The following is a 12787-nucleotide window of genomic DNA, read 5'->3' on the forward strand; positions in this document are numbered from 1 at the left end:
GCGTGCAATGTTGATCGATAGTTCCGTTACGCAACTCTCAATTCGTGTACGCGTCTCGGAGACTCGACAGAGATCCAATACTTTTCTAGTTCTGCGATCGCGCACAACTTTATATGGCACGCACATTGATTTTAACGTCTTTGCAGCTAGTCAAACTGGAATCGCTACGAAACGGGCGAAACAAGCGTTTTTCATTTCGATGGCCGTGCCAAATACATCGCACACAAGCCATCTACGATTGCGATCGATGTACGCAAACGTAAAATGTCCGAGTACTTAAAGAACGGCATAAAAAGGCGCAGAAACACAGAAAAACGCAATAAAATTTTCAGTTTTATTACGCGACTACAATGTTTCCAATGCAGTTAACACCGCCGTTTGAACTTCGAGTTGATTCGTTTTCGGAAATCTTTAAATATTTAATATAAATATTCGGAATACTCTAAGCGTCCAGCTGCTGCACACCATAAATATTTATGAATTGAACCAAATTACAACTCATCGTAAATTCAGCGCGCGATGGAAAAACCCTAGGCACGCAGCGTTAAATAATAAACTTGAATGAATCTTGTCCATCGTGCAATTTCTGCGAAAACGCGATTGTTGGGTTGGGGTCTATTGTTGTGTACGCCGGCAGCAATGTGCAACGTGCAATGTTGCACGCTGGTATGCTAGCCAAAGTTTGTTTTCGAACAGCAACACGCCGAACTGCTAGGCTGCTCTCTCAAATCTTTAGGGCCCGCACAGGTAGACAGATAATAACAACTCTACTACAACTACAGACGGGCCGAAAGCGATGCCAGACAGATTCAGGCAACTGTTGCAAGCGGGTGAATACAAGAAAACGTTGAAGCGGACCTTTGAACATCTGCAAGGCCGAAGAATTCTAATTGCCAAATTTGTTGCCGAAATCAAAGGTAACCATCTCTGTGCACTTGCTTCAAGCTTTCCAGTTTTCAAACGAGCATTTAATCACCAAATACATTATGAAACGACATTTATTTTTGTTTTATATTAATGATATTCTCTTTACCAATTGAAAAAAGTCAACCGAATTTAAAAAATAATAATTTCCTGTATATAATTTTTTAACCGGAATATATATTCCGCACATTTATTATTTTTTAAACTCACAAATAAATTACTATTAATGAAATGTAAAGAAAACTTTGAAACGCAATATGCAATTTTGCACAAGTGAAAACATTTCCATATTTTACTTTATATATTCAAGTGCGGTACAAAATTAAAGCGTGTTATGTCTGCGTAGAGAAAACACGCGGAAAAGCAGTGCCACTAGATGGAAAATTATTACTTTGCACACGGTAGCGTTCCACTACTGTTTTAGTTATATTACGCTGTATTATTATTAAATAGCGACTCGAATGTTCACTATTCGTGAACAATGAATTCGCAAACGCAGCAAAAAATAAATCCTACATAAACAATCACACGCAAATACCAAGTGTTTCCTAAACTGTAAACCAACGCCAAGAGTTATATTTATAACCCGTAACTTTCTTTTCGACAACACTCGTTACATGGAAATACATTACGTTTAATAACTCCATTCGCAACCGTCGACGATGAGCCAAGGACAAAACCAAATTGAATAGCATTGTCGTGTCAACATACGTTACGATAATTATACATTCACATTATTCACGAGCAGCTATTATTCGATCAAATAATGAATGAAAATTTAAAATACCTTGTTACAGCGTGCACCAAACTTGGAATTCATGAATAAAGTGGTAGCAAAAGTCGAAACTCACCTGAAACAAAATAAAAAACACATATTAAATTCAAGCCACTAGAGCAAGGTAAAACGAAACAATTTTTTCCTTTTCATTGGAGAGAAATACAAACGCATTATATCACATTGTATCGCACAGTGAATTGTTGCCTTGCTGAGTAATTTATGTTTTTATTAAGAAAAACGTTCTTATTGTTACAAATGTGGGCATAAATGTGTCATGTTGGAGTAAATGTCACAAACGTAAAAAAAACACGCATGATAACGTGAGACCTATAAATTAAAAGAAACAAAACAAAAACTAACAAAAATAACGTGTAGAAAGAACTACAACGCAACTATTCAATGAAACATAAAACACGCAGAATGTAAATTTGTAAATTCGCCAGTTTTGAGCGTGAATGAAGTAAAAATAACCCAAATATTTGGCAGTGATAATCGTGCGCACATAATTTCGCTATCTTTCCAACGTTTTCAGTCCTTAAAACAAGTCAAGCCATTGAGTGTACGTAATGACGATGTACTTTCCCCAACATAAACAAGACATTAAACCCTTCGTAGAGTATTAAAACGTCGCAAAAATATCGCCTCGGTATATTTGCATGTGTGCGTGGGCGAGTATAAGCTATAGATGTGTATATTGTCCTCAAAATAGCGCAGCAATACACAGCGTTGCGTTGACAAAGCGGAAGTGCCACCATCCCACGCAGGTCTACAGACTAGATTCTCCGGACTACATCACACGTGCACGTGCAGGTAGTCCCACTAGAATATGCCACCCTCAACGCACACATTCACCGCAAACGAGAAGAAATGCCCGGCGCATCCACCAACGTTCGATGTTTTATTAAAATATATCGATTGACGGTTTTATGCCTGCTGTAGCAGAGGCACTCTCATAGCCAGAGGGTGAAAGTAGAAGAAAAACCGCAATATAAGGTGTGTGTGTGTATCTTGTGTCCTGTGTCCAGACTTCTTTACATACAAAATTGAAACAGACGGCACAAACAACATCTCGTGGTGCAAAAATATAAATTTTTCAACAGATATTTGCCTTGTCATTCGATATACCTTATATAAAATGAGCAACAGTCAGAATACGACATTAATCAAGCGCTTTTTATTGTACCTCCGTATCTTGTGTGCCGAACGAGGGCAAATTACATCCGCAATTCCGCGCCGGGCAAATCCTCTCCTTCCGCTAGATTCGCATCCTTGCCATTCCTATGCAGACGTAGAAATTCAATGCACCGCCGGAATTTGCGACAGTTATCTACGACGAGCAAAGTAGGTACAAATGAATTTCGAACAAATGTCGAAGGCGCGCGCGCGCGGAAATCGTGTGCAGCGTGCGGCTCGTGATCGAATCGGCGTAGCCTAATTGAAATTTCTCCACCGACGAAGCGTAATTGCCCATTCGTATCGATTTTGCATCATTGTAATGTTTCCATTACTCAAATTATAATTTTATTCTCGTGTACCAAGAAGATTCCAATCTATTTTAGTCATTGGAAACACAAAAACGGAGAAGTATAAGCTTAAATGTCCTTAATGACTGCTTTCCGAAGATGATTAACATCTATTTTTAGCATTTAATTTGCATCTCAGACAATGCCGCGTGCCCAAAAACAAGACAATGAATGATAATTATTTTTAGCGTACTTAGCATCCACCTAGCGTTCTTCTTTTTAACCTTGTCGGATAAGGAATAGCGCACAAAGAAAGTTTCACTCGCAAATATTCAATGTCGATGAGAAATACAATGCAGAAAACGAACAAAAAATTACAGTAAAACAAGAAAACAAGCGAAAGAAGCCAGATAAAACAAAAAGATGTGCAAAAAGTCTACAAAAGAAAGTGTGAGTCTAGCGAGGCAAAAAGTACAGAGAAAATAATAAAGTAAAATACAATTGAATCCAATAAAGTTGCCGAAGGGTCAGACGACATTGATCCTACTCGCACATTGCAAAGTTGAAATTTTCTCAGCGTAGCAAAGTTTTCAATTCGTCTACGAGCAGGACATCGACTGTCCGTCCATCTGTCTGTCTGTTCGCCAATGTCGTTACCGACGCCGCGTCGCGGAACTGCCGCTTATTCAAAATAACCGTAATGATCATTAGGCCGTGTCTTTGCCGTGCGCATCGAGTGTGGCAATGCTAAAAATTGCTCGCACTTAACAACAAAACACAAAAAACGTACAACTTTTAACACTAATCTAAAGTTTCAAGTAATATACCACAAAAGTTAACTACACGTCCGCTTTGTTTCGTTCCAGCGCTTGGTAATTATACTAAAATTTAAACAAATTACACCAAACCAAGCAGAAGTTTTATAAATTCGTAATCTAGGCAACTTTAAATGCAAATACGAAGCGAATTGATTAAACAGTCATTAAAGACTCGTCGTTGACGTAGAAATCGATGAAATTTATTTATGAAAAAAAAAAAAGAAACAAGAACATCAACTACACCCACACACATTAGATGATCGGGGGAGGCGCAGTGTGGCTTGGCGTGCGTTGCCGCCCTGAACTCTGGAATATCGAAAGTCTATTTATAAACGAAAGCGAGGCACATTTAAGCGCGCTAGTGGTGCCAGACTTTTCTCTCTGTTGAACAAATCGATCAGCGCAAAAGCTCCAACTTCAATTTGCAATCGCAATGTAATCAATTATATGCATATGCATCATCTTCAGCCAACTTGGCAAAGGCAGAAGGCTAAAAGAACGAGTGTAATTAATGGTTTCGTTCATTTTTATGGATGCACAGCATGCACAATGCTCGTTATGCCAAAGAAACGGAAATTAATAAAGTCAAGTAGAAATTATTTAGTACAATTTGTGTCCAAAAATACTTTTATCAACAACCATAACCAATATGGAGGTATCCTCTATAATTTCGTACACAACGCCAACGCCTAAAACCACCTGGAATTGGAAACTTGGAACTTTCCAATTTCTCGCCACCCCACCACTATTTGCGGGTCGCCCGAAGAAAAAATGACATCTCACGCGAGCAAACGTCTCAATCGTGCCTCGTCGTCCAACAAAACAATCGCAGGCCACTAGATTACTCTTTTCTCTCCCAGTATATAGAATATATCGATAAAACAATTATGGATAACATGTTCTTGAAATGAAAGCAAATTACTTCGGGTCAATATCTGTGTTATTATTTGCTCAATTCAATCTTTATCAAAACTACGTTGTCACGACAACCATAAACAAACAAAAAGCACCTACATACACGTAAAATCCTAATTAATTACCAGCATGTTTACTCACTGGTCCGATGTGCTCCGTAAACTTCGCCCTCGCAATTATTAGCCGATTTTACGTGCACGTCAACCGCCTCGATAAAAAAGTGCAAAATATATCACACATAAATATTTTAGTTATGCTATAGTACATACCTACTAGCATACGGTTAGTTCAAGAAGCGGAAATTTTTGAAATAAATCATACACATACCCACAGCGTAAAAAAGTTCTACTTGACATGCACCGGCGCAAAAAAGCGCATTAGCGTCTACAAGTTTTGTCGCCATTCATGAAACAATGAAGCCCCTAACCGTTAAAAGCCAACGTCACCCGACGCCGTTATAATTTCATCCTGCGACATACGCCACAGCAGCAGTGCAACCAACGCTAATGCTTCTATAATTCTCATTTTTCCATACGTCGCACATAAAATCCCAGAAATTTAAGAGCTGAAGTAAAATTAAACGTAAACTGACTACAGCATCATAAATTTTAAACTGGAAAAAATAATCACAAATTTGTCGACTTGTGAAGAGGCCGTCGACATCACGCACAACTTCATCCCCTAAAACGCAGCAGCGCGACGTGCGCGTCTAGGCAAGAATATAAACAAGAAAGCATCTCTCGACGATTTCACGATATCCCGCTTATCCTAGGGAAAATTGCCCTCGCCCGCGCCGCACCAGCATACTAACAATTTCATGGTAAATCGATACGAGTGAATGACAACACCACACTCATACACGCGCAGACACGTCGCGACATCCTCCATTACTTCTTTCATTACACTCACGTCTCTCATAGACTCTCCGTGCATCAAATGTAAGTGGTGTTTTGTCCTCTTTGCGAAAAAGTTTACGATCAGTGCCGCGAAGGCCAACAACGGTATTACAAACTCACCAAAAGGTCAAAATCAGCATCGGCAGACTGCGTCTGCGAGGAGGAAAACGGAAATAGGAAATACTTTCGTAGGAAACGAGTAAACAAATCACAAGTTTCCCCGTGCATTGCGTGCGTGTTTACGGAGAGGAGTCATTATGGTGTTGCTCTTCCGGCCGAGGATAATAAAGGATGTTGCTGCGGTTTAGTCAAACCCAAAGTTTGGTACTTTGCGCTAAAACCATCTCCACTACTTTGTTGCTCGCTGTAATCGTTAATCGCGATAGTAAATCGAAATAGTTATCGAAACTGTTCGACTGTATAAATGGTACGTAAGTACCTCCTTGTAGTTCATACACAATGAACACAGATAATTGCCTAGAACATTTTCAAAACCTTCCGAAACTATTCGCTAACGTCGTATCCCAGATTTATTTTTGCCATCGGTTCGTATTTCAATTCACGTGAAAAATATAAATCAAAGCAAACAATTTGCATCCTGCTGTTACGTTCCTCGTAAAACGCGTCGCTGATGTCGCAAATAAAATTGCTACGCTTGTAACGCAATAAAAACTAGTTTCGAGCGTAAACAAAGTGCGTCTTGTGTTTTGTTTAATTCGACGCGTATAGAAACTAGACAACAAAGCAACGCGCGTGTCGTAATATCGCTCCACAAGTTCGTTATATATATGTGTGGGTTTGTGTGCGTGCGCTAAAGACTCTTCAATTCCGCAGTTATATAGGTCAAAGTCGTGTCAGAGTGTCGGTACAGACTGCACTTACGTGCGCACGAACGCAATGCAACAAAGCAACGCGCACCAATCGAAGCCCCCCATCGACTGACGTCATTGCGCCGGCACAATGTACACAATCTTATTGTTTATTGCTACAGGTTTCACAATGATGACGACGACGAGAAGCACCATCACTTTGATAAACACACAAAAAACATTAACAACGAATGGAGTAGTATTTTTTAGTTTTCATCCTCTGCAAAACTTCCTTGTTGTTTGTCGCGCTCTCGTGAGTGCTCATCGTATAGACATTCACTCCACATCCCGGAAGTGAACATAAGTCACACAAAGATGCGCACAAGAAGTGAACAAAAAAAAATAAAACAACAACGACAAAAGCGCTATGCGCCCAATTTGCCTTCTTAATTAATTAATTAATTAAAAACTACACGTAGATATAATATAGCGGTGGGTGGCATAAAAACACGTGTACAATGGCAAACTTTGGCGTATCTAATAATCAAAATGGCCGCGAGTGGAAAAAACTTACGTCAAACTGGAAAATTTCACAATTTCGGAAAAACAATTTCTGAAATCCACCAATTTCCAGTAATTTACAACATAAATGTGTTAATAATTATATGAATGCTTATAATATCCTACAAACTGACGTCAACGTACTTGCAAAATAACTCTAATAAATATTTAAACAATTTTTTAGTACTATACACCCAGCAAAGTCACCTTGTAATTTGAAATTACAGTAAAATCAAATTTTTAACGAAACACACATGTGCGCACAAAACAGCTGCGTGCAATTTAATGTCTATTGACCCGTTCAAGAGTCGATAAAAAGCGATTCCGTTGGACGCTGGCGCGCGCGCTTTTCCCGCCTCGCTCGTTTCAAAGTACCGAAGATGGCACCGCGATGAGTAACGCGCCATCGCCGATGACAACCGGCGACGTCATCGCCGCGTCTTCAACGCGGAACAAGGATCAGAAGTTAAATAAACTCAGCGCATATACATACGCTTACGAGGTGTAATTAAGGTTAAAGGCTCTTCATTTCACTAATACTCTGCGCTCGCGGCCGGCATCCAAACGACGAATTAACAAGCCGTGCACGATAGCGCACTCAGTCACAAAGCGCGCAAGAGAACACGAAAGTGTTGCAGCAATAATACACTCAATGATGCAACACACACGTGCATTAGTCAACAAATGACAAAATGCAGAGCCTTATCTCAGCCTGCTGAGGAAGTCAACTACCGAAACGTGCAGTGTTAATTTGTCTAAACATTTAAAAACACTTAGATAAGATAATCTCACGAGAAAATAAATTGTGAAACAAGTAACTTCAACTCAAGGAAAGGAAAAAAAGTAAAACTACTGAATACAAGAATAAATTATCGCACTAATGAAGACAAGTTGGAGTTTTAAAACTGCTGCGCATTTGTCATTCATTTACTACCCTTAATCCCACAGTCAAATCGATAAAACGCGTTAAACGCGTCGAAAACGAAAACATCGGAAGTTGTGCGCGCATTGAATCGCGATTGTTCGCGTCTCTAATTGATGCGCCGCGCCGATTCCGTCCACGTAGTGACGATATCTACGATGACGGTGGGCGCATTATCCGTGGCAGTTCATGCGGACAAACCGTTAATGCCCATAATTAGAATGCACCGAGCAAAAAGAAGGGTTGGCCGCCGCTGACGTCGCAGCACACACCAACGCGTGTCACTGCATTGACGCGCAATGTGCGTCACGCAAAGTGCTAAAAAACAAAATAAAAAAACAGCCATGGGCACTAACCTTCTGAATTTAGCGGGGTAATCGTGGTTGAAGTTGGAGCCAGTGCAATGAAAATGGGGCAAATGCAGCCCCATTCAATGTGTTCAGCCTCCCCCTTGAAACGCTCTACGGCGATACCTAAAACGCAAGCAGACACGAACAGAATTTAGATTTTTATCCACACACTTGTCCAACACCCCCCAAAAATAACCCGTTCGATTTGAATTAAAATTTTATCATACATACATAATTTAAGAATCAACGCAAAATGCTTTTATTTTAATTCAAGTAAAACATCTCGCTAACCTAACTAACGGTAAACACAATAACAAGACATAAAAATGGAGCGTGGGCAGCAGGCGCGAGCGAAAAACAATCTTGCAGTAACAAAAAAATAAATATCTACAAACAGATGGCGCTGTTTCATATTTCGTGACGTCACGATGTTGGACTCGTGTTTGCAAGTGACATTTCCTAACTAAACATACAAAGCAATTATCAGCAGCCAAGTAACAGTAACGAGCAATGGTCAATTCCTGCGGCAAACGGCGTATATCGTTAATTAGATAACGCCGAGGTCACTAAACGAGCAATTCGTGGATGAACACAAAAGCCGCAACAGCTACACATATGTATTTGCTTTATTTTTTTTTTCACTGGAATTCACTCGACAATAGCACATATTTTAAATTCCCAGAAAACAGCTGGCTACGCATGAAATAATTTGTGAAAATTTTCCCCGAATACGAGGAAGTGGAAACAGCTGATGGGCAAACTACGACTGACAGCCGAACAATGACTAACTGTATACGCCATAATCGCGTGAATTAAATTATCAACAAAAACGAGAGAATCCTACATGAATGTAAACATTTACACCGATTACATATGTCTCAGATGACCAATTGTTCTGGTACTTACGCAGAAAAGCAGCAAAAGCTCAGAGCGCACAGGAATGCAGGGCAATCGCAACTCGCTTTTGTTTTGATTCGCGTTCTCTAAGATCGCAAAATGCACACACGCTACTCTCTGCTGCTGCAGACACAACTACAACTCGCCTGAACCAGCGTGATTCGTAGGAATCGGTTGATAATGCATCAACGTGTGCCAGCTCGCTCGCCAGTCCGTGCGTCGGGTCGTTTCGCAAATAATTCAATTAACAATAACAACGCGACCGGAGCCAGTGTGTGCAAATCAATCGAAATCAAGTTCACACTTACGATTTATTTACACCCACAAGTGTTTACTGTTTTTGGCACCAGCCACACGGGGTCCAAGAACGCCGAACGGCGGGAGGGAGCGCTCTGGAATGTGGTGCGTTATGGTTTACTTTAGAATACCATCGTCGCGACCGATGTCCAGCGGGTTGCAAAGAGTATTATCCGGGGGTGTCGGGATCGTGGCCGCGCAAGCTCTCGGAGGCACTACAGTGGGCAGGTTAACTTTTCGTATTTTTTCACTCTCGTTCCGGAGGCAGAGATATCGCGCGCGCGTCCGAATGCTCTCGCCGTTGCACGGGACGCGGTGATCAGCAGCGACGCGATTTTTTCGTCATTGCTCGCGGATGCGATAAACAGATTATTGTCAAAACCGTGCTCAACGTGATATATTGACTGCGAACCAGTCGCGAACGTGCGCCGCCAACGACGCCAACAGCTCGAGCGGCCAATGCGTCAACTACGCAACTATACCAGCAGTGTTACCACAAGTAGCCACTTCAGTTACAAGAGATTAGGGAGTAAAGCGTTGCCAACTTAATCGTACAAAAACAAAAGACGTAAATTCAAAAGCAAAAACTACCACACACTCAAATAACTACTATTTTGATTGGTATTAACTTATTCCAGCCATTTATTTCAATAAGTTATTAACTTCTTTAGTAATATTTCTTCACAATTATCATTTTGTGTTTGTGGCGTAAAAGTGTTGTTGCTCCACTAAACAACTCACTAGTTTTATAGACAAAATATAGGAAAATAATGCAATTACCGTGCGGAAGCTGATTGCGCCGTACACTCAACGCATTATTACTCAATCGCCAGCAGAAATGTGAGTAGAATGCACCGAAAACTGCATATTAATAACATCTAACCTAAATAACAGAAATAACCAACCGTAAGGTGCTGCCCTCATCCACACTAAGACCCAACTAACAAGTAGCGTAAAACTTAAAGCATAACATTTTTGTTTTTTATTTAGACACAACTATTTACAATGGATAATATCTTAATCAAAATGGAAACATCAGAAGAGTCGGAGTCGCATGATAAAGCCCTGGATCAATTGAAATATGATTTAAACAGCACCAACTCTGATTCTGACAATTATGATGAAGACTCTAGGGATGCAGCACTTGCAATTGAAGAAAACATGTTAAAACAAGAAACAGAACACAAGGATGACAGTGGAAGCACATCAGATATGAATACTAGTTTCTCAGAGGAAATAAGGCCTGAAATCAAGGAGGAACATTCCGATATAATGACACAGTTAGACTTAAGTAACTTGGACACATCAGTGGAGTCAATCACACAGAAAGCTGGAGGAAGTTCACCAAGCAAAAAAGACCAAAAGTCAAAGAAAGAATTAGAGGAAGAAGAAAGAGAAAAAATGCAGTATGTTATTAAATATTTCACTAAACCTTACATTTTTTAATATAATTTGTTTCTATTTTCAAGGGTTTTGGTTTCAAATTTTACTGAAGACCAACTAGACAGATATGAAATGTACAGAAGAGCAGCATTTCCAAAAGCAGCAATAAAACGTCTCATGCAAACCATCACGGGTTGTTCAGTCTCACAAAATGTCGTCATTGCCATGGCAGGCATAGCAAAAGTATTCGTGGGCGAAGTGGTCGAAGAAGCGCTGGATGTCATGGAGGAGCAAGGGGAGAAGACTGGCCCACTACAACCGAAGCATTTACGCGAGGCGATAAGGAGGATGCGACTGATGGGCGGCATTCCGAACGGGCGCATGTACACTAAGAATAATTTTAAAGTCTAATGTATGAAATAGTAATAAATGCAAAAGCACAAATGCATCTCTAACACGCGTATTATTTTGTGGATAAATGGCGTTATCAGCGCAGGCCGGGAGCGCCTAATGCCGAAAAGAGAGAAGAGCGAGAAGACCGCGTCGCGATACGGAGTGGGATATGGGATAATAGGGGGCAACGACTGCTCCTTATCGCCCAACGTCCGCTGCTCGGCCTAGCGCACAGCTCGCCGACCGACCATTGTGATCATTGTGATCAAACTTTGCGTACTGCCGCAACGGCGGAGTGTTTTTGTTTGAAGCCTGGCAAGGAACAAGTGCAATATGCGTGCCATCGCCGTGCTTCTCTTGTTTTTCGTTGGTAAGTTATTCACAAAAAATATACACACAACATTTCTTTGTTTGCGTTTGAAAGAAAGTTAAAAACTTCAAATATTAACACGGTTCTAATGCACAAATAAACCGGAAATGTTATCAAAACATGAGTGAACTATCAAAGTGCATGTTGCAGTAATCGCGGAAATGTAACATCGAGATAAGCAATCCTTGAAAATGTAATTAATGTTTTATGTAATTTTAGTGTGCTTACACTTGTGCTACAGTTGCGAGCCGCACCAACGCCGTCGGGGATGTCGGATAAACAATGGCCGGTGTGCGTGCGACGACTTCGGCTGCAACACCGACTATCGATATGAAACTTTCGAAGAATGTACCAAGGCGTTGCGAGGTACATTAAATGACCACCATTTTGTTACACATTTTTGACTGATGTTTTAAAAGGTAAAAAATCCAACGGATGTTCACCGAATCCATGCCTGCATGGCGGCTCGTGCATACAAGTGAGTCAATCGCCCGGCTACAAGTGCAGATGCGAAGGCACGGGTTATTTCGGTGGCCGATGCAATCGAGGTAAGATGGCCGCCATAGTAATTCTTGTCGGCCCACAAAAAAAACGTCTCGATAACGCCGCGCACTTTACGATAACCTTCTAATGATTTTGTTGCGCAGCATGCCCGAAGGGAGGGTCAGCCGGCCGGCACGACATCTTCCCGTACGAGTGCATTGTGATATGAACCGACGCGACCACAACCAAAGATCTACGCACTCCAGCGCTTAGCGATAAGAATATACTTACGTACATGCATAGCATTGTAAATACGAATAAACCGTTTATAGCGAATTAATTAACGGATAGTAAACGTGTGACTTACCATTACATAGAAGATGAATGCGTTCCTGCCAGTCTTCATAACGATGATTCTTGTTAATGATGAATCCCTCCGCCATGATGCGCACGCAAAACTCATCCAACACCATTTTTGACAGAGTATTCTCTAACAAATCAACAAGTTGTCAGTAGCCATGGTTACAA

The 12787-nt window shown here is 40.8% G+C and overlaps 3 protein-coding genes across 9 annotated transcripts in view; 2 read left to right on the plus strand and 1 right to left on the minus strand.

Moving 5' to 3' along the window:
* Window positions 1-12747, minus strand: part of LOC135802339 (serine/threonine-protein kinase tricornered) — a 39859-nt gene extending 27112 nt beyond the window's left edge. For 2 of the 7 annotated variants that reach the window (XM_065315905.1, XM_065315903.1), the window contains exons 1-2: window positions 12627-12747; window positions 8443-8559 (exon numbers count right to left, since the gene is read on the minus strand). In XM_065315905.1, coding sequence (XP_065171977.1) covers window positions 8443-8559; window positions 12627-12732 — 223 coding nt within the window. In that variant the 5' untranslated portion in view covers window positions 12733-12747. The other 5 variants (XM_065315912.1, XM_065315911.1, XM_065315908.1 and 2 more) reach the window with 3 other exon arrangements.
* Window positions 10313-11468, plus strand: LOC135802341 (transcription initiation factor TFIID subunit 11-like). Its single transcript, XM_065315914.1, has 3 exons — window positions 10313-10470; window positions 10621-11036; window positions 11100-11468. The coding sequence occupies exons 2-3, from the start codon at window positions 10636-10638 to the stop codon at window positions 11422-11424; spliced, it is 726 nt and encodes a 241-aa protein (XP_065171986.1). The 5' UTR covers window positions 10313-10470; window positions 10621-10635; the 3' UTR covers window positions 11425-11468.
* LOC135802342 (adhesive plaque matrix protein 2-like) lies at window positions 11614-12599 on the plus strand. The gene is made up of 4 exons (XM_065315915.1): window positions 11614-11776; window positions 11996-12142; window positions 12196-12324; window positions 12424-12599. Exons 1-4 carry the CDS (start codon window positions 11740-11742, stop codon window positions 12486-12488), a joined length of 378 nt encoding a protein of 125 aa, XP_065171987.1. The 5' UTR covers window positions 11614-11739; the 3' UTR covers window positions 12489-12599.
* Window positions 12748-12787: the final 40 nt, after the last annotated feature.

Source organism: Atheta coriaria, unplaced genomic scaffold (genome assembly GCF_025399875.1).
Source record: "Atheta coriaria isolate IRGN ID8LTWV9N9 unplaced genomic scaffold, Caltech_Dcor_3.1 hic_scaffold_16_pilon, whole genome shotgun sequence".
In the NCBI taxonomy this organism is placed as follows: domain Eukaryota; kingdom Metazoa; phylum Arthropoda; class Insecta; order Coleoptera; family Staphylinidae; genus Dalotia; species Dalotia coriaria.